The sequence below is a fragment of the Rhamphochromis longiceps genome, linkage group LG14 (assembly GCF_057381845.1).
Source record: "Rhamphochromis longiceps isolate RC_006_pf linkage group LG14, R_longiceps_female_GT1.1, whole genome shotgun sequence".
NCBI lineage: Eukaryota > Metazoa > Chordata > Actinopteri > Cichliformes > Cichlidae > Rhamphochromis > Rhamphochromis longiceps.
The window spans coordinates 24001009-24023866 of NC_140570.1; the positions used below are offsets into that span (position 1 = coordinate 24001009).

Here is a 22858-nt window from a genome sequence, read left to right on the forward strand (position 1 = left end):
TGTGCATGTTCTAAAGGTCAAACGAAGGTCAAAGCACAATTAAAATATCTGCAGTCTCACATTATTTTAAATGCAATAATGATGGCCAGCTTGTTGCACTTACAAAGCAATAAGGCACTACAAGGCAGTTCCAGCGTCAGTCAAAAATGGCCAGTGTGATAAGGCATTAGCTTTGTGTCCTTGTAAATGAGAGCTCCCATCCAGCTACTGCCATCCCAGATAAGAGTAAACAGCAGCAAATAGTGCCTGAGCTAACAAAAGCAACAGTTCTCAAACACAATCCAACTATGATATTCTCATTTGTCCTTGCAGGTCACTGCTCATTCTGTCCCCAAGCCTCCAGCATTGACTTGTTTTAAGACAAAATCAGCAGGAGGCAACATTAATTTATAGGCAGTGGGCTATCAGTAATAATAATGATGGGCAAACAGTCCTATTTGGTGCAGTCTAACAAACCACAAGAGTTATGTGTTAAAATCTCTTTCCCTGATGCATATCTGTAGTGCTTCTTCAGTGGAGTGTGAATACAGACATACAGAGTTCAGAACCGAGACAGGTCATGAAAGACAATTTTATCTGCCATGACTGTTTGTTACAAAACGTGTCCTCAAGGGGAACTGAATCGAAATTAGACTGTCCGTGACATTTAGCAAGGCAGACATGCTTCACTGCTACACCCTCGAAACATCGTACTTCAGCGGCAAGGTAGCTGTAAATGTGAAAATCAGCATTTATCTCTTGAGCAGGGATCTCATTTTTCTATGAAATGCTGCTTTACCTATGTGTTTCCCACGTTTCAACAAATTTTCCAAAATCATGATATTTAGTTTAAAAATACACCTACAAATTATGTAAAACAACACATTAAAAGAGATTCTCAACCATGGTCAGCTTTTATACTCGGGGACCACTGTCACATTTCAAATGTTTGAGAAGGAAGTTTAATTGAAAAGTGATTTCACCATCAATCTTCCCAAGTGGCTTTATTTAAATAATTGCGTGAAGCCCAGTCTAACATACTGCAGTTCAACAGCACTTTTTAAACTTCCACAAAGAGCTTCACAATGTCTTTCTCTTTCAGCACACACACATTTCACACAGACACCATTATCAACCAAGTTGTCATGCGAGGCACACACACTTCCTGGTGGGGACAATTTGGTGTCAATTTAGTGTCTCCCTGTAGCACACTTTGTCATGAGTAAAGTACAGGGAGTACAAAGTGCTAAACATAAACCCATCAGACAAAACAACTACAAGAAAACCACCACAGTACTTAACAAAACACAGCAGCAATTCAAAGAAACATACCCCCCCCAAAAAAAAAAAATTGTTATACCACAAGAACACAAAACATAACAACAAAAAAAAACAACTTTTGGAAAGTTCTCAGTGGTGAACGACCACTTCCTGTCTCATGACACAATCCCACAGTCGCATATGCACAGTACTCGGCTGACTTCCTCTTAAACTAAAGGAAAGTTTTTTAGTGTCTTACGTTGAAAATAGGGCAGAATGGTTAGCACATTCTTTTCTTTCATCCTCTCATAATTAGCTTATATGATACACAAATGAAAACAACGGGAAGTGACATCAGCCCGTCCAATCACAGGAATATGTCCTCTTTATTTCTGCAAAGCGCAGCGTCATGTTAGGAAAAATGTTCAGTTTTATATTTGAGTGCATTTAAGTCTTTTTTTCCCTTCGCCCTTGTTGTGCTTTCACTTTTGTATTTTTTTTTATCTATTAGGTTACCTGAAGTAATGCTATTTTGTTTTGTTGTCGTGTTTTCTGTGCTTTCTTTCTCCTAAATAATGTCAGAGTTCCTCCACAGTTCCTACTGAAAAGAAGACTTTACTTTGAGAAGTTCAAATCTGTTCCAGTGTCACTACAGATGTAACATTAACAGATGCATTCATATTAAGAGTATACTGTTCAGGGCAATAACTACATTTCAATTTTATACAAATTGCAAATCCCGGGATTATATTACAGCTTGTATTTAAGAAAGTTTAGATGTACATTTTCTCACTTACACTTTTCTAGGCTATACAGTGCAATCTGAGTACTTTCCCCTACTTACTATTGCAAGGTTAAATCTTGTTAATATATGATTGATTCAGCAATATCTTAACTGGTGTTCAGTATACTGATACTTCAACTACATTCATATTGGGATAGTGATTTAAGTATTTTCTTTTGCCATTTCTGTGTAGTTAACTTCCAAAATAAAACCATTTTGAGCCATAAAAGAAAAATAATGATTATTGCTTTCCTACTGTAATTGCACTCCCATTTTCTTTCTTCCTGACCACTGCGCAAGCATGCTGAGTCAATGCATTCATCAGCCCGCCAATGTCACATACTTGACCTTTTTGTAGGGAAGTGCAAGGACAACTTCATCGAGAATAAACCTCGATGAATAAATGAATAAATCTCTGCTAAAGGAATAAAGACAGTGGACATACTTGAGCAAATACATGACACTTATTTTACCGATGCGTGAATTGTTGTATTAATATTATTCATCTATTCATTTTCTTAACCTCTCAGCCAATACAAGGTTGGACTAGACTGGCACATAAGCCACCTGACATTGCACTATAGGCAGGTTACACCATAGGCAGGTCATCAATGGATCACGTGCTCAACCATCTCCATCTACTTCATTTACGGCAAAGTGACTGAATTACTTTGAACAAATCAATTAACAACATTTAAAATTAACAACATTGTCTATCTTTTTTCACAGAGCTGAGAAGCAGAAAACATTATTATAATTAGACAAATCCACATGTCCTAAAGCTAAACTTGTTATATAGGCTAGCAAAGTTTACTGTATACACACAATGAATTTTACATGTGTATACAATCCTTGACACATCAATATGGCTCTACAACGATAACAATAATATTTATATTTATAACAAGGTGCAATAATAATTAATGTGCAATAATAACAGTGTGCAATACACATACACTTATTCTTCTTTTTTATACTAAGTTAATATACTGTGTTGTGTTGTTTGTTACGTTGTGATGTGTCATATCGTGTCGTGTTGTGTTATATGTAGTGCCGACGTAGGACAGTTTTTCCAATTTCATTGTACTACTGTACTATGTATGACTGTGCAATGACAATAAAGAGTTATCTTATCTTATCTTAACAAAGTAATTTCACACACAGGCAATCTTTCAATTACACAGACGGCTGGGACACACCGATAACAAGGTTAAATAAATGTGTGCTTATGTCCTCAGAGCCTGAATGCTGAAAGCTTATTCATATATCAGTGGAGAACAGAAGCATCTATAATTACTTAGTCTAAGGAACCAGAGCAGTATATTATAAAGCCATGCATGACCACATATGAAAGATGTTACGTTTAGGAGCTGGCAAACCAAAACTGTCAAACTTTTTAAGAACTAAATGTTTGGCATTTTATCAGCCAAACTTGCATTTATCTTTTTGTGATGCTCTATGTTTATTTTTCCCCTTTCTGTTTCTTTGCAAGCTTTCAGAGCTGTGGCTCAGACCAAACAAGCAGGGATTGTTTCTTACCAACACCTTCAAAAAGACCTGTTGCATAAAGTCCCTCTGAAATATAGCAATCCATATCTACGGCTTTCCCTTATATGTCTCCTTTTACTCTGCTATTTTTTTTTTATCTTTTATAGTGAGACCTCTCAATAGGTTTGTCAGAATAGTTTGTTCTACTGAGTGCCCCATCTGGTATTGAATTGATGCCCTCAATTGATGTAGTGAGAAATGGTCAGTACTCAAGTGTTAGATACTCATCACACACCCAACAATAGCGATAAAGAGCTGCTTTTAAAAGAGAAATATAGAGTGAGCGTGTTTAAGAGTGAGAGAGAGCAGGAAATGAAGGAAGAGAAAAGGCAGCAAATGATTACTTGATGTTTTTTATGTTGATGTGTCAGCAGGTAGTTCTCTGAGGTGACATTGCATCACAAAAGGCAAAAGCAAGATGAATTGGTAATTGAGTGACAGCACATGACTTTAGAAGTATTAATACTTTTAATCTTTTAATTTTGTTTAGGGTCAATTTGGCATAAAAAACAATAGACGGATGAATTTATGATTGTTTGGCAAACTGTGCAGAAGCAGCAAGTATATGTGAGCTTACATCAAACTCAGTTGCTTATCTGGTTATACTGAATATATAGAATTGCAGCTGGACACCGAGTCTTCTTCATTTCCCTGAAGACCAAACAGTAAATATCGCGCCCCCCCCCCCCCCCCCCTTTTTTTTTGTTTTACACTGGTGCTAATTTTCTTTCTTGTTCCCTTTTAGGTGTCGGAGTTTCTGTCAGCAATCAAGGCTTTTATAGAGCACATAAAGCAGAAAGAATAGGCTGTCCTCACCCCTGAGGCTAAATAAAAACTTGCTACACACGTCTTCACAGCATGTTGCAAGGGATACATTTGTGCGTGCAAAGTGTGCACATGCGAAGTGAGTGTGGAGCCAGACACAATAAAGGAAAATACATGGGAGGGGGCACTTCTTTTTCTAAGGATTTGAGGGAGATAGGTTATGTAGGTCCCTTTTACTCTCTCCCTCTTTCTGTCACTCTCACTCAGACTGAGTGAGAAACACCATCTCTCTGCCTGACTCTTCATACCAGTGTGGGCTTCTGTGTAGGTTGCAATACGACATTTGTTACTAGAGATTTAAGAGCTGTGGCAAGAAAGAAAAGGCGTGAAGCAGGGGGGGAAAAAGGGTAACGGTGATAGCTAGAAAATAACCTAATTTGCTCAAGTGAAGAGATACCACACAGGGATTTTCTAAGTGCCTCCAATTTGCACAGGTAAGATGTTTTATCTCTATCCTCTCTCTTGTTGCATGCACTGACATTTACAAATACAGATTCACACAAGTAAAGAAACGGACAAAAACATATAGTGTTTTTTTTTTTACTAATGTTTATAGAAATGTTTATTTTTTATTATATTTATTTTTGATTGTTTTTAATTAAGGAGTGCGTATAAATATAATGTGTCTTAGTCTTATTTGCTAAAAATCAGAACTTCTAATTCTAATAGTTGTTTGCTGTCATTTAATTTTTTTTTAGATTTTATTAGCATATATATTTTATAAATATCTTCATGAAGCAGTCATCACAGAGGGAACATACTGGACAAAGTCATAGGAACTCTCTGTGAAAAGGGGCTCAAATGCTGTACTAACGTAGTCACTTAATAACGCTGTCATTAAAGTGGGTTCCTTTAGGATGATCGGCAATTAAGACCATTGGTCAGGTTTGAACGAAGTCTGGCAAACAGTGTTTATAGGGGAGAATGAGGCAAATTAAAAAGCATAGAGGGAAGGCATCTGTGACAAGGCGCATCAGTGCTTATTAGTCCTGAAAGCCAGCCATCAAATCTGAATCATTATTGTATAATCTGGTATATTTTTCATCACGCGCACTATTTCTGCAGGCTGTGGGGTACTTGGTGTATTTCATACTTCTGACTGCATACACATGTTAGAACAACGTGTCTGTGCTCTATTTAGTAATCATTTAAGGGTGTTCAGGTGCAAACTAGAAATGTTTCCATTTTATAAAATACAGGAGTTTTGATGACATTTCTATGAATTTACTTATGACGTTATTATTACTTATTGATTTTACATCAAGGGATTTTTACAAAACAAAGATAGAAATTATCCACATAACACAAAAACACACAGTCCAGGGTCTCATATTGAATGTACTCGTGCAAAACACCAATAAAGATTTAGAGCCAACTATAATTTTGAACTGCTACGGAATCAAACTCATTTCTCTTGGGCATGACAAATTTACGATGATGATAACTTGCAGAAATACAATTACAAACTTTCTGGATAAAACACACAAAAAATAGGTATGTGTATATCTTTAACAATAGAATACAAGATATGTCATTTATGGTCAATCAAAGTAAAAAACTGAAGGTATTAAATTAGAGATGCACCCACTTACCAAACATCGACATCTTCCAATACATGCTGATTGCTGTGCAGCAAGTGTCATCGTCGTCGGTGAAGAGGTAAAAAATGTACTGTACTGAATTTTTCAGTGATGTGACTTCATTTTTGTGTTGCTTGTTTTGGGAATCCAGCTCACACTACTGAATTTGTATTCATTCAAGTTTGCATAATGCTCGTATGTATCCAGAGCAAAACAGAGGAATTAATTTTTTGCAACAAAAAAACGAATGAAATAATAAAAAATTAGATGAAAAAAAAAACATCATCAGCACTGGCGTTCTCTAAACATGAGCGTAGGCACATAAATTCACAATCTGTGGGGAAAAAAATCTGGTACTCCATGGCATCTGCAGCACTTTGCATCTCTGTGCATGTCTAATTGAATAGAGATGCAGAGTGGTTGGTGCACACTGCCACAATTACCTAGCCAAATACTGAACAGTATTAGATTTTTAGGTTAAAACACACGCATGTGCGCACACACACGATCGCAAACAAGACCACAAAATCAGGAACTAAAATTCTTCTTGCGTGAATGTGGAAACAGCCAATATGAGCCTGGATAAAGAATTTCACAATGTGTGGATTTTGGAAAAATAAAAAATGCTGAGTTGAACACTACTACGTGATCGCAAACAAGACCACAAAATTGGGAAATTAAACTGCTGAAAGTCCTTGCATGGATGTGGCAATAGAATAGCCAGATAGGGAGAATCTGTTTTGTTGGCTATAACATGCTCTAAATGCTTTCTTCTAAAAAGATCTTCTTAACTGGAAAGAAATGGTTACGTCTTTTAGTTTTAATTCATCATACCCATAGGTAAGTGTAAATTTTTCTGCCCCTTGCAATCACTGAATGTTTATATGTGTGTGTCTGGACAAGTCTTAAGTTGTTCCTAGACAGAGCCAATACTATTAGGCAGGCTCTGACCTCTCTTAATTAAAGGGTCAGAAGGTCATAAACATTTAGGAGTCAATCATTAGCCCTGCAGACTAAGAAAGACAGTAATGCTGCTGTTTATAATTCCACTGTTACTGTCTTGAGGATGTTTTAAGATAGGATCTAGCTTAGACTTTCGCAACAGCACCAGTTCACACAGAGCGTCTTGTGTGTAGAGACAAAAATATGCCATCCAAAGTTGTTAGGCCAGCAGTCGCTGAGGGGTCTGCACTGGAATCATCAACAGGCAATAATGTCGTCCAGGAGCAAGCCTACATTCTTAATTCAAATAATGAGGGACACCATTAAGCTACCTCATCAGAATTTCATAGACTGAACCTTGACCTCATTTGTGTCTCATATTTGTCCAACCTCTGCCTCTTTTTCTCTCAGGATGCCTCAGCAGCCTCAGAATGACAGAAATACAAGAGTTTTATCAGTTTTGGGTTAGGAAATGTCAGTAGAGTCAGAGAGGCCACAAAAAGGTCAACGTAAAGAAAAATAAGGACAAGACAGCAGACAAACTGGGGTGCGAGAGAGTCTAAAGGAGTTGCTCTTCCTGTTTTGCATTTTGAGGGTTCTCAATCACGCTTCACAAATTAGCTGCAGGGTCTGGATGGCTTCCACAAAGGCCATGGCAACAGTGTTACTAGGCAAGGGTAGATTTCTTTCAAGCTGTCAGATAAGGTAGATAGAGTGAGGCCAGATGGGATGAGAAAACATATTCCTGCTCTTGATTATTGGCACGTGCAGAACAAATTTGTAAATGTAACACAGAGCGGTCTGCCAGCGAGTCTAGCAAGCTCCAAAGTGGCGAATGCTGCTAAGCAAGTGATGGTACTAACAGGTTCTGAATTTAACATGGAAAATTGTCAAACATGCTGAGTGAGCTGACTGATTCACTAGAGTGGATCTTTCTACTAACGATTGTATCAACAGTCTGAAACATTTGTTCTCTGTGCGAAGGGACAGATAGCTCAGATATGCTCCCACCTTTCAGAGCTCGGCCTTAATTAAAATACTGATATTTTATTGTGTTCTTTATTCTTTATACAAAAGCCTGAGAGGCAGATTCCATCTTGAGGATCTTAGCATTCTACAGCAGCTTCGCCATGGGCTTAATTTCAGCCTGACTGGGATCATGACCCTTTGAAAAATTGTCAGACAGGATTTAATATCAGTGGCAAAAAGTGACTCATAAATTGTGATTTCTTTTGGCTGTGATGGTGAATCTTTTACTTATTGATGTGTGTGCACTGCAGAAATAAGAATTTTTGCAAAATTTTTTAAAGCTGGTACAAGTAATGCATGCTCTGGAAAGGTCACACATGTCAGCCTATAATCTTCTGCTCATATTGAATTGGTCTGACACCTACTGACTGGAAAGCATCAACCCATTCAGCTGCACAAACTGCACTGCAAAAACTAGCATTTGATATGTTTGCTTCTGGGGATGTCAGTGCTACTAGTCTGGATTGCCATGAATTTTGTACTCCAATTTTAAATTTTCCTTTTGTGTCACCATCATGTTTAGGAAGTCTCTCCAAAACTATTGGATGGGCTGCCACTGAACTTGAGATGAATGTCTTTCGGTGGATGAAGTGAATTCTATTTTTAAGTTGCTCCTGATTGCATTGCTCCATTCACTTTCTCACTCACTCATCTCGCTGTGAGTGGTCAGCAAGTCTTAAGTGTTCTTTAAGTGCAAGTCCATAACATGCCTCACAAATTTGCATTACGTTATGTGTGAACACAGAGTTAGGAAAGGAGCAATAGATAAAAGTATGCTAAATGCTAAATGTTTTACCCCCATATATACTGTTTAAATGCAGTTGCTGCAGACTACAGTAAGAATAAAAAACTGAAAAATGCATTATTCATAGATTACTGAGTAGAATTCAGCTACCAGATGTTTAAACTTCCGTCTTGTTCAGGGAAAACCTTAAGTTTATCCAGGCACCTTCCTGGAAAACAAATAAAATGTATGACACATAAATATTTGGGTTAGTGTTCTGAATGGTAATGTGTTTCCCTGTACACAGAAGGAGGCTGATGCTTTGTTTTTGTTCCTCTGTGAAAGCTCTGTCCTGACTGGTGTGCATTGTCTCCTGGAACACTTTGCACTCAGTATCCACAGCAAACAATTAAGTTGGAACTGGGCATGTTGTTTTTGTTAGTAGATGAAGACCAGTCTATTACAAGTCATGATCTGCTTAAAAAAAAACTTAAGGGAACAATTGACTCATATGTCACATTTTAAAGAAAGAAATAGTCAAGTTGAAAATCTTTACTGATAAAAGACAATGTAATTTATTGAGAGCAATAAGATGTCACTGGAAATACAAAATCATCAACCTTTTGAGAGCAAGATTCAAAATCAGCCCAAAAAAGCTAACACCAAACCTCTGATCCTCTGCTTAGTAATGTTTCGTTTCATCTGAGCTCGCTGGGTCCTCTGGTATTTAATTTAATTTGGCATAATGTGCTTTCTTTTGATCAACATAGTACATAGTACTCTGTAATTGTTCCTCAAAAGCTCATGTTGCAATGGAGGCCTCAGATTCTCTCTCTGCTATGTTAAGCCTTTACTACACATTTTCTCCCATTCGCAAGATCACAATATGCATTAGATCTCCCCAGTACAAGTGCCTTTTGCCAAACCCACAATGCTCTGACATGAGGACTATGTCAAAAGGTGAAAGAACTGTACTCTAGCTCCTTTGATCACAGTATGTAAGTTTTACTCTTGCTGTAGACCTTTGGATATTTTTGGATGCAATGTCATAATCTGCTTTCATTTGTTGTTGCCACTTTAGAGGATATTGCAGTTGAGAGTTACACTCTTCCGCATCATTAATCGCAAAAAATAAGATCAACTGGCAGATGGTGATTTGTATCATAAAGCAAATAAAAGGGAGAGTACTCAGGCGCTTCACTGGTTGTGCAGTTATGGGTGTGTACGACTTTGTTTACATAGCCACTGCAATTTCCCTTTTTTCCTTATAAAAAGTCCAGGGCATTGATAGCAAGATCCAATTAAATCTTTCTGTTGCGTTCCACTCTGAGTGAAAAGAAGTTGTTTGTTAATTTGCAATGCTTTAATCTTTCTGCACCTGCCCGAATAGCTGGTTCTCAAATTCTTCACCATCTAGTCTTTTTTTTAGCAGGAAGGCCAAAGGATAAAGAAAAAAGGGAGAACATATCAATTATAAATCCTTGTATGGTTTCCACCCAGACATCTTCAGGTGGGGGACATGGGATATGGCAGGGTCCTGAAACTGCACTTGCAAGAACTCAGTCTGTGTTATTTTTATATCTGGCTCGCTTTGTGCAGTTATCTCTTGAATGTGTAGGCTAATAGCTGTAATAGCTGAGATCAAGTCCAAGTGCTTTTGAGTCTAAACTGCACTAAGTATGGAACCTAATACTTCAGGGGAGCACTGTTCTTTACATGGACAGCCCATACTCACAGATTTACAGGACAGGAAGTCTGCATCTGTACAGAATGTCAGAGTTCTGTTAAAATCACACAGCTCGGTCAACCAGTGATGCCCTGTGACTTCAGTTTAGCTGTGCTCAACACATAAGTGACAGAGTTATTATCACTGCCTCTAAACTGTCTGTAACGGCCCATGTGAGTGCTAGAAATACCAGATGGCAATAGCTGTAATGGAAAAAAGGCTGCTGGTCCTATACAAGTTCAAGGGAAAATAGCCTCCTTTCTTGACCTCTGTAATTGCGCTGCCGCCAAATTCATAGTCTTAGTCTGTTTTTCTTTTCACACTGAATAAAAATATAATTGATTTTGTAAATTTTGGTCATTCAATGTTACAAATGGGAGAATTAGCCGTAGCATTGTCCACTAGTTCTTTGGCTAAGCCTTCAAAATCACGAGTCATTTTTCTGTTTCATTCAATATCTCCTCATAGACACTAATAGTGGTCTTTGTACTATGTACATACTCACTATTACTGGAACTGGAATCTCATCAGCCCTATTATTTTAGCCTTTGGATCATAAAGTTTAAGGTTAGTCTTGATACACACTGATAAGGGGATTTCTCACCCACTGGCAGCTTTCATATCCAGCAACTCTTCTTTACAAACAAGGCATTTTCAGCTCTACCATTTGTGTTTCGTGTAAGACTTGTATGATTTAGACAGTCGTTCCCTTTGTTTTGTGACTGGGGATTTTTTAATACTCCTTCTCTCACTTTGTGGGGACTTACATGAGTGCTGGGGGAGCTAAGCTTTGGTTTTGGGTCATTTTGGGACTTTTTTGCTTTTTTTTTTGAGGTCATGACATGTCCCTTATTCATAAAGTCTTTCAGCTACCCGGCAGGTTCTGTATCCTTCTCTGCACCTTTTTACCTAGTGTACATCACCACCAAATATGATCAATTTGTTCCTGCTGACAGACCTCCTTAAAGGCACCTTAGTTTTCTTTGGATTTTCTCTCACACTGGATATTTGCAACAGTGATCTGTAAACTCCCTGACTGCAATATTACCTTCCTCTTTTTTGTAAATACCCAGTTTTATTTAGTTAGTTATCTAAACAGGTTTCATTAGAAAATTATTTTCTTTTTACTCTGTGCCATATTTTCAAACTTGCTCTGTACGTAGTTCTTTGTATGTGGCTTTAATCTTTAGAGCCCTCTCACTTTCATTGTACAAAGCAACAGTAATCCAGCACTACTGCTCTCATTCTTTTTTTTTTTTTTTTTTTTTTTTTCTAAATGACATCAGAAACAGCAGTATGCGACATTACGTGATGGCAGAGCTTCAGTTCATCCTTTGTCATTTTTTTTTTTTTTTTTTTTTTTTTTTTAATAAATAGGACAGGGGGAATGAATGAGAGAGAGAGGGGGAGAGAAAGAAAGAAAACCAAAGGGGAGAAGAGACGGTGAGAAGGGGGGGGAAGAGAGAGAAAAAAAAAAAAAACTCCTGGGTCACCTGTATGGAGAAAAAAAAACAAACAAACAAACAAACAAAAACAAACAGAGGAGACAGCAAACAACAAAGAGCAACATAATAATAGAGAAAACAAAGCACCATCACAATAAACTAGCTAGTCATAGATATCAGTATTTACTAAGTAATAAACGATATTGTGCAGCACGCAAGATAGACAGCGCACAGTGTGCTTTGAGGCAGCAGCCAAGAAAGCTTTAGTCCGCGTCTGTGAATACCCATGTGTGCATACCTGTGTGGATCAGCATGCTTGCATTCCAAAGGTTTCTCCATGTAATGATCTGCTAGGGAGTGTGGGGGGGCCACAGCCCCGTCCTCCAGGGTGTGAAGCGGGTATGGAGGAGATCAAAACTCCAGACATCCAGAGGCCCCCAGAACACAAGAGACCATGGAAGACCAACAGAGGGGCAGCCGCGCCACTGTCCCAGTAAGAGCTGAGGAGAGTCCCAGATGAGGGCTCGCCCAGCAGCCGCGGAGCAGAAGTCAGGGGGAGTTGCAGTGACGCGCCCGTGAGCTCCGCCGGCCCCCAGCTGCGCCTGAGTGACCGAGCCCTAGGCCGAGAGGCCGGGGGCACCCCACCTCCAAAGGGGCCCGAGCGAGCCCCAGGCCCCAGGCCCCGACAAGCGGCCGCCAAGGAGTGAGCCGGTGTGCACCCGGACGCCCACCCCCAGACACAAAGAACCACCAACACACCGACACCTGAGGGAGTCCGCCACCGGCAGGGGAAGTGGTGGTGGGTGGAGATAGGCCTCCAAACCTTGGAGGGCCTGAGGTGTCCCCAGAGAGGTGGCGTCTGATACCCAACCTGACATATAGACACAGACATACAGGCACACACAGACACAAACATCCATTCCCACCCTCATGCTCTCATATGCACTCACTCCACACTCAACCAACGTGGAGACAGACATAAAGAGACGCTGTACACACAATCACACTCCCCAAGCGTACTCTACAAACCGGGTCTAGGTACCCTTGCCCCTGGAGGGGGGAATTGCACCCAGACCCAGGTGGTGTTACCCTTTTCCCTGCGGTGGGGAGAGGCAGACCACCCCGACTCCGCAGCAGCAGGGAGGCCCCACACCCCAGACCGCAGTCGGACGGCCAACTCCTCCTACTAGCCCTCCCGCTCCAGCAGGCCGCAGAGAATGGGGGTGGGAGAAGACTCCAAACCTCCCTCCACCCGCTCATTGTAGTGTTGATGCATATGTGTTCTAAGGTGCAATTAAAACCCAGGAGGGCATGGAGCTACCTGCCAGAGAGCAGCAGGTAAGCGCATAGTCCCTCCTGCTAACCCTCAATGACTAAGTGTATTTAAAATTGAGAGGTGGGCAACGACGTCAGGGGTGAGGTATACACCCTGATGGTGATTTGGACTCCGTGATTGTGCCCACCCCCAAGATCCTATATGTATGTGTAATGAGAGTGTGAATAATGTGAATGTCTAAGTTGTGGGATAAAATTGAGGCAGAGGCAGCCAGAAGGGGACAGGGGGGGGGGGGGGGGGGGGGTAGCCTCCTCTGCACCCTGGTGACATACCCCCACTCCAAGGCCCTGCATGTGTGGGTGGTTGTGGAGGAGCGGGAAGAGGGAGGCAGCTGGAGATGGGGAGGGAAGGAAGGGAGGGGCAGGTAGCCCCTCCCTGGGGCCAGCTCCCCCGCTGACCCCAGTAGGCACTCCCACCCTCCGCGACCCGCCAGGGAAGGGGGGCCCAGGCCCATCAGACCGGGGCCCAGTGCAGTAGCGCCCCCCGGCTCCACAGAGCCCTGGACAGTCCACCCAACCCCACCACAGAGAAAACTGCACCCACCCCACCAACCACACATCTTCCAGACTACATAAGACGGTAAACGCCCAGGCTGAGATCTTCCTCCACCTCTCCTGTATCTCCCCCTCCTGCAGAGAGTTCCTGAGAGAAGAAAGCTCCTGCAAGATGTGACCATCCCCCCCACCAGTTGAAGAGCCCCCCATCAGCCCTATTATTTTAGCCTTTGGATCATAAAGTTTAAGGTTAGTCTTGATACACACTGATAAGGGGATTTCTCACCCACTGGCAGCTTTCATATCCAGCAACTCTTCTTTACAAACAAGGCATTTTCAGCTCTACCATTTGTGTTTCGTGTAAGGCTTGTATGATTTAGACAGTCGTTCCCTTTGTTTTGTGACTGGGGATTTTTTAATACTCCTTCTCTCACTTTGTGGGGACTTACATGAGTGCTGGGGGAGCTAAGCTTTGGTTTTGGGTCATTTTGGGACTTTTTTGCTTTTTTTTTTGAGGTCATGACATGTCCCTTATTCATAAAGTCTTTCAGCTACCCGGCAGGTTCTGTATCCTTCTCTGCACCTTTTTACCTAGTGTACATCACCACCAAATATGATCAATTTGTTCCTGCTGACAGACCTCCTTAAAGGCACCTTAGTTTTCTTTGGATTTTCTCTCACACTGGATATTTGCAACAGTGATCTGTAAACTCCCTGACTGCAATATTACCTTCCTCTTTTTTGTAAATACCCAGTTTTATTTAGTTAGTTATCTAAACAGGTTTCATTAGAAAATTATTTTCTTTTTACTCTGTGCCATATTTTCAAACTTGCTCTGTACGTAGTTCTTTGTATGTGGCTTTAATCTTTAGAGCCCTCTCACTTTCATTGTACAAAGCAACAGTAATCCAGCACTACTGCTCTCATTCTGCAGCTCCACCCTCATCTCAGCCCTGACATCATCATTTGACAAGCTTGCCGTGATGGAGTGGAGGTCCTGGCTTTGAACTAAGTCGTTACACTACTTACTTGGTCCATGCACACATTAGTCAGTTGTTGCCATCTGCGCTGTCGGTAAAGCTGCACAGACTCTCTTTAACTCCCACACCTTGCTCTGTCTACTTCACTCGCTTCTTCTGCAGAATTGGCAGTAATGTGTCGTTGACAGCTTATTTTGGCCCCTCACGGCAACTAAAATAATGTGTAAACAGAATAATAAATAAACAAATAAAGCTTTATACGAAAAAGTACATTGGCAGATATTTGGGCGTAAAAGAAAACACACTTTACAGTTGCCACACATGTGGTGTAAGGTTTACCACGGTGTCTCCAGATTCTTTTATAGCTGTGTTCAGTGTGGACCTGCTCCCATCTGTGGGGCATCAGAGGTGCCAGTTCTGGTGTTCTCTGGCAAATGGCTCTGCCATTCAGACTGTATGGTGCTGGACTATCACACTAAAGGATGATGGGCCTTCATGCCACCCTAACGGAGTCTAATTTTGGTAAGAAGCATCCACAAGAGCAGCCTACTGGAGGTCATTTTGTAGGTCTCTGGCAATATTTGCTCTCTTCCTCGCTGTACAAAGAAAGAGCTATTATTATAAAGGAGGAGGCCTCTGATCGGGTATCATGCTTTACAGATGGCTGTAGACACTCACTGTTGACCTCCCCTGACCTCCTTCCTGCATACCAAAAACAATCTGAACCAATAATTTTAAATTTGTATTCAACCTATAAGACCTGTTACCACTGACTTTCACTCTAATTCTTTTTAAATTTCGTATACTTCAGCCTTTTCTCCCTGTTTCCCTTCTTCAAGAATGGCTTCTTAAAAGCCACAGGTGCTCTGAGACCATTTCTGATGAGGCTTTGGTGAACAGTAGATGGCTCAATTAAAAGGCTAGATGCATGTCTCAAGTCCTGTGTTAGATTCTTTGATGGATTTTTCCAGTTTCTTCATGAAATAAATTTAATTTACTGTTCATTTGCTCTTTGGCAGTCTCCTTGTTTGTGCAATAATATTCTTTTACACATGTCAAACTGTGTTTTTATTTATAAAATCAAAGAAACAAAAAGAAACTGAAACAAATTGTGTTTTAGCAGTAACAAAGGGCGTAAAGATATAATTAAAAATTGGCTCATGCGAACCCAGCCCAATTTTTACTCTTTAAGTGTGCGCGTGTGTGTGTGTGGGGGGGGGATATATGTGTGTATTCACATCATTTATGTTAATGAGAGTGTGGGGAGTGAGTTGGAGGGTGGGGTTGGCTGCTTTTAACTATGTAAAGCACTTTGTGCTACATTTTTTTGTATGAAAAGTGCTTTATAAATAAAGACTGATTGATTGATTGATTGATTGATTGATTGATTGATTGATTGATTGATTGATTGATTGATTGATTGATTGATTGATTGATAAGTTTTCATTATGTGTAGAGACAACACTAGTTCCCTTGTTTGGTTAGGCCTTTTTTATGTAATGTTTGAATCATTCAAAGATCAGTGTTAAGTGGCTTAACACACATAAAAAAACATTCCTCTATAAATGAACAGGTATAAGAACTGGACTGAGAAAAAAATAGCCAATGTAAAAACAAAAAAAACAAAAACAGAAAAAAACAAATTGCTGAAAGACCTTCAGAAATCTTGGAAAACAACGGATCAAGACCATTTTTTAAAAAATACAAGAGTTTCAGGTTGCTTGGAAGCAAAATATAAAGAAATAAGGGAAGACTTTTGCACAGTACTGTCCATTCATGTACTTCCTCATTCTTAGGAAAATGCAAGCCCCAAGGCAAGGTCGGGTCTAAAATTAGTTAGCAACAATGTGACACTACTGTGTTGAGTAAACTGTCAGACATAAAAAAAAAACAAAAAACACTTGCTAGCATTCACTCCAGTAATTATCTCCACGATTAACCTCCTAAGACCCGAACTCTTCCATGGCATGCATTTTTAATTTCTCTTTGATATTTGGGCATGTTGGGACCTGATGAATGTAAAAACAAAAAATTTCCAGATTTGGGTTTTTTTACCTGTTTTTTGTTTCTGAGAAAAATTTGATCCACATATGAGGACATATGTTTAAAATTTCGATAGAACGGTGGCAGCATGATGTCCTTGTAAGTGGATATCCCTCCCTTGTAGAGCAGAATTTATTATTTTGGTCTAGACATCCCAAAATGTGATGTCCACATATGTGGACGCCTGGTCCTAGGATGTTAAGATTTGTCATGAATGCATACACACATACACAGAATCCCAAGGTGAAAAGACCGTTAAGCACAGTTGTAATACCCAGTATTATATATGTTATTATTACCCTGAATGATGATCATACCTTGAGTGACATATTCCTGAAACCAGTCCCGAGATGTCTGGGCATGTCCGTGCACCCTGTTGTGTAGTAAATTGTTATTAGATTAAAAACACCCTCATATTACCACTCATCTATCCATAACAATCACAGATTAATGATTTATCTAAGACATAAAATTCATGCAAAATAAAGTTTTAGAGGTGTACATAGTCATTTCTTCTTTATGATCTTTTTGGTCTGTGGATAATCCGCTTCTAATGACTGCATTTGGGCTAGCGGTGCCTAGAACTGGGAGTTGTCAGTTATTCTAAGGGAAAGGAAGGCGTATAATATTCTAGTGCATGATACATTACATTGAAAAAAAATCCAAGGTGATGGAAAAAAAAGTGGATCACTGGATAACTCAGTAAATCTTTTAAATCATTTCTCAAAAGAAGCCATTTATTCTCAAACCTCATACACAAGAAAGTAACTTAGACATTATTCATTTCTTCCTATAACAGTTTCAGAAGAATTATGCAGGTGAGTTTTTAGTATCCTGATTCATGCACAAAATAAATCAAACCTCTGCACTGGCATGAAGATCATGAACTATGAGTCTGATGACATATTTGCTAAGGTGAATCAGATCCACCATTTTTAACTGCTGTCACAGATAAGCACCTTCGTGGCACTTAGAACTAAGAGATAATATACAGGAGTACACATTAGATCAAGATCCATCACTAACAGGTGACTTTTGGATCAAAACAACATATTAGTCAATGTGGTGAAATGAGAAGCTGAAAAGCCACAAGACATAGCTCATTCACATTAAAGACTCAGTATGCAACAAGGTCATCTAGCTTACTAACATGCAGAGTACAGATATCTACATTCTGTGTTCAGGGTTACGTGGGATTCTCCACGATTTGTTTTTAGAACTGAACAAACCTCTTGGATGAGAAGTGAAACATCTTCACAAATGTAAAGGAGTCCTGGTGCCTTTTTTCAGCCTCAATATACTTTCAAGGAAGAGAGTGATACAACAGAGCTGTGGTTGTACTGTAAAGTTATAAAGGAACCAACGTTTGTTATGGTTTTAGTCAACTTTCCAAACATAATTGAGTTAATGTGCCATTATCAGAATGGGAAGTTGCATTTTACATATGCAGCTAGCAACCTTGAAAACCTGCATTGAAAAAACTCTCTATGAACACTATTTATATTACACATACTTCACCACTGGAGAAATTGTTCCTATAAATTTGCTGCAAACATAAAGTTATTTAGGTTAATGAATTTTTACCCACTATAATTGAATTCTGTCACTTCAGCGTTATTATGTTGTCAGTCTACTGGATCCCTGAAGACTACAAAAATCAATGGCTGATTTTCCATGCAGTATTTATTGGATAACTGTTGATGGTGTCTTTTTTAAGGCTGGCGTGCAGAGACATGGATGTCTTCATGGACAAGGATTTCAGTATGACTGGCAACACAAGTCATGAAACATCACGAGCAAGAATAGAAGGAAACAAAGACCAAGGACTCAACCACAGCAACCCCTTGGACATGTTCATAGGCATAGAGCTCCTTCAGCGATACAAGCCTCTCTTCCTGCCTCTGTACTGCCTTGTAGTGGTAGTAGCTGTTGTTGGAAACTCCTTCCTTTTGGCTTGCATCCTGGCTGACAAGAAACTCCACAATGCCACCAACTTTTTCATCGGTAACTTAGCAGCAGGTGACCTGTTGATGTGTTTGACTTGTGTTCCGCTGACAGTGTCTTACGCCTTCGACAGCCATGGCTGGGCTTTTGGAAGACCTTTCTGCCATTTGGTTCCCTTGCTGCAGTGTGCCACAGTCTTTGCATCAGTGCTTTCACTTACTGCTATTGCTGTGGACCGCTATATTGTTGTAGGTAAGGGACTTGACATTACCATTACTGATTAGCAGTAATTTACTGTACGTTCAAAAGTTAACCTTACTATATTCCAAAATGTGTTTTCTGTAATGCGAAATGCAAATTGACCACACACAGATTTAGTCTCCTGATACTGAGATGACCAAGCTAAAATAATTAGAGACTTCTCTAATTTTTACACACTTCTATACATGGCCACTTTAATTTCGGTATGAAATAACATCCTTATTGTTTTTACCTAATATATACTATATCTGTATTTTTTCCTTGTCTCAGCTCATCCAGTACGGAGGAGGATTTCTGTGTGGGGTTGCGGTGCAGTGACTTTGGGTGTCTGGCTTTTATCTTTGGCCCTGGCCGCACCTCCATCGTACTACACAGACTACCTGGACCTGCGGCCCACGGGCATTGACCTGGTAGTGTGTGAAGAATTCTGGCCAAATAGTGGCAATCTGCGGCTTCTCTACTCTTGCTTCATTTTAATAACCTCGTATATGATCCCACTGCTGTCAGTTAGCGTATCCTACTGTGCCATTACTATCAGTTTGAAGCGCTATTCAGTGCCTGGGGAGCCATCAAACAGTCAGCAGCGCTGGAGCCAAAGGAGGAAGAAGACGTTCTCTCTGCTGGTGGCCTCAGTGCTGGCCTTTGCCCTGTGTTGGCTGCCTCTCCAGGTGATTCAAGACATTGATGAATTCTAACCATTACTCCATTAATCCTTATCTATAGGCATTAGACAAAGAAAGTAACATTTTTCTATATGTATCTGTTCGAAACTCATAACCTCAATAGCAGCAAAATGATGCAAAACTGCAGGTTTAACTACTATTAGGATGATTCAATTTTATGCATCATTAACTATGGAAACCCAACATCAGATATTTGTGTCCACAAAGCCAATATTATGTCCACAATGAGCCATGTAAAAGGCTAACAGATTAGGATTTCATTGTCACATTATTGAACTGGAAGGAAAAGTTGACACTGCAATATGGCTGCAAACACTCAGAGCCTTGTTTCACTAAAAGCACTTTGCGTGCACTGCTTAAATGCAGATCGTAAGTGTTGGTAGAGTCGCATTTCTAAAGTCAATGTTGCATGCAAATTGATAAATTCGTGGCTTCTGCAAGGCTCCTTCATGACTTAGGAGAAGGGTATTTGTCATGGCTAGTGAAACGTGTCCAAATGAGTCAAAAGTGAAATGATCTGGTTTTATAAATTGCAGTTGGCATGTTGCAAATCCTGCTGCTAAACACCGAAACTTAACTTGTGACGTGGAATGATTTAGTATTAGCGTTCAACCAAATCTAATTATGCTGGCAAATTTCACATTTCTGAAATCCATTACCACAGTTCAAGCTGCCTTCTAATTTGTGATTTTCTAGGCAGAAAGAGAGGAGCAGCTTGGTCAGACTTTTTCAAAAATGTTCCTAATAGTTTAAGAAGTCAGTGCTGATTCGATGCAATAACAACTTTTTCCATTGTGTTTTGTAGGTGCTGAACCTGTTGCTGGACTTGGACCCGGACTTCCATATTATGGGCAAGCGCTACATAAATGTCTTACAAGTATGTTGCCACTTAGTGGCTATGAGTTCTGCATGTTACAACCCTTTCATTTATGCCTCACTGCACAGCAAGGTGCGAATGCACCTCAAAGGTTATCTCTGTCCTTGCCATAACCACCAGAGAAGGATGGTGGAGAGATCCAGTTGAACCCACAATGCGACTGTAGCAGCTCTTGATATGCAGAGCCCATTCTTATCCGCAAGCTAGCACCTGCACCCCAGCATGAGCGTTAATGTCTGAGACATCCAGGAGAATACAATGAGGCTGTTCAAAATTTATTTAAACCATTTTCTTCATGCTTTACCAGCATGTTGTGACGTCATGGCATTTAGTCCTTTCTTGTAGCATCTCCAAAGGTAGTAGCTAAAAAAAAAAACAACTAAAAAAAACACTGCTTACAAAGAAATCCAATGATGGTAAAGAAAAAGAAGACCAGTGAAGAGTCCACTGGGATCCCTGTGTTGTGCTTAGATGGCAGTGCTGCAGAGGCTACGCAGACGCTGCAGCTTTGAAAAGGCCAGCGGGGGTATAAACAGTATTCAGCTGTAGCAGACTTATGCTTGAGCTTGAGATCATGGGTGTTAACTCTGGTTACATGGACCGGTTTGCTTAAACATTAAACACTTGACTTCAGGGAGCTGACCGTACAGTGAACTCCTCAAACCAGACGTGGATCAGGAAAATACTAATGATGGTTTTATGTTGTCCACAGAACTGAATGTCATTCAATTATTTACATATATTATTGGATAACAAATTGCTGGCTATTTTTAGGTTTATTAAACGTAATTAGGTGGTACAGTCTAAGTGTGTTGTATGTGTAAATAAATATATATTTGTGTTTTTGCATACATGCTGTATGCAGTCTCTTCATTTTCTGCAGGTCAAAACCACAGTATATGCAATAATGATAAAAATGCATCTTACTGTATATGACACCTTGCAGCAGTATTGGAAATCGTCTTCAATTACATCTTATCAATACCAAATTAATAAAGGATTTACTTGAGTGAGAGCTCATAGTTAAATGTTAAGTGCTCTGGCTCTACCTGACAAAAGAGACTGGCACAATAATTAATTATTAGATAATTAAAGCACAGACAAAAACAATAACTGTAAAGCATTACTCTGCTGATGCCGTTCTCATTGACTTGCCATCAAGTATGATTAATGCTTTCATAGGCTGGGTATGAAGACTCACCAGAGGACATGCCAATGTGCTCTAAATTGCAAGCAAGCAGAATTAATTTTTTTCATTCGGTTAATTAGAAAGCTAAAATTTTCACTGATGCTAATTTCTGTCTATGTAGATCTGTCTAGAGCTCTCTATTTGGACAGATAAATGAATGAATAGATAGATAGATAGATAGATAGATAGATAGATAGATAGATAGATAGATAGATAGATAGATAGATAGATAGATAGATAGATAGATAGATAGATAGATAGATAGATAGATAGATAGATAGATAGATAGATAGATAGATAGATAGATAGATAGATAGAGTGCATCAAATGCAATAATGCAGGGTAAAATGTCCATCAACAAATCTAATCAGCCCATTCAAAAATAGCAAACACCATTTGCTCAAACATATCCAGTGAACCTTTAGTGCAAACTAATGAGCCACCGCTCCCCAGCTAATGCTCGCTGATGCCAACTGTCACCTTTTAACAATCAAATTACTTTGCTGTCTGTTGCTTGGCAGCTTGGTTGGCTTTTCTCTCTAAGTAAACCTTGAGACTGCATTCACCCCTACTCAATTGGATTTTTGTCCTGATGCTTTTTTCTGAAAGGGTTTAAAATAGTTATTGTTGTTAAAAGTGATTTTGTTTGTTTGTTTGCTTGTTTGTATTTTTTTAACTGAATTTCATCTCTTTCCGCCAAATGCCCTATTGCTACACATAATAGACACTTGCAGATCCCACCCCCACTCTGTGTGTTGATGGCAGCAATGTTCCTTACCTGAATGTATTTATGTCATTGTCAATGTAAACTTTGGTTATATAGATGATAAGACAGTACTTCATCAGATGTGGACATGGGTTTCCCCACTAAAAATCTATTATTTTAATGAGTGTTCCACAACAAAAGAATATTAAAAAAATATACCCTTGCCAACCATAAAGATACCTTCATGACGTACCAGTGTGAAAGTGTGAATAGTATGAGTCATTTCAAGTATTCTCTTGTAAACTGTAAATTATGCTGGTAAGCTATGAGTGTGCAAAAGCTGCTAACATTTCCACTTTATTTATCTGTGACTAAGTCAATGAAGAAAAAAAGACACTGAACTGTGGCTTTATATGTTCATTTCATTTACTGAACAACCATGCATGTGCAAGCAGAGTAATGGGTGGAAAACCAGGTCTTATGTATTTAAGCCAATTTCAAAA

At 39.6% G+C, this 22858-nt stretch overlaps 1 protein-coding gene across 1 annotated transcript; it reads left to right on the forward strand.

The window, feature by feature from the left end:
• The first annotated feature begins 4451 nt into the window (after window positions 1-4451).
• LOC146654084 (prolactin-releasing peptide receptor) lies at window positions 4452-22212 on the forward strand. The gene is made up of 4 exons (XM_085429214.1): window positions 4452-4830; window positions 18413-18891; window positions 19171-19568; window positions 20389-22212. The coding sequence occupies exons 2-4, from the start codon at window positions 18429-18431 to the stop codon at window positions 20605-20607; spliced, it is 1080 nt and encodes a 359-aa protein (XP_085285340.1). The 5' UTR covers window positions 4452-4830; window positions 18413-18428; the 3' UTR covers window positions 20608-22212.
• The last annotated feature ends 646 nt before the right edge of the window (window positions 22213-22858 follow it).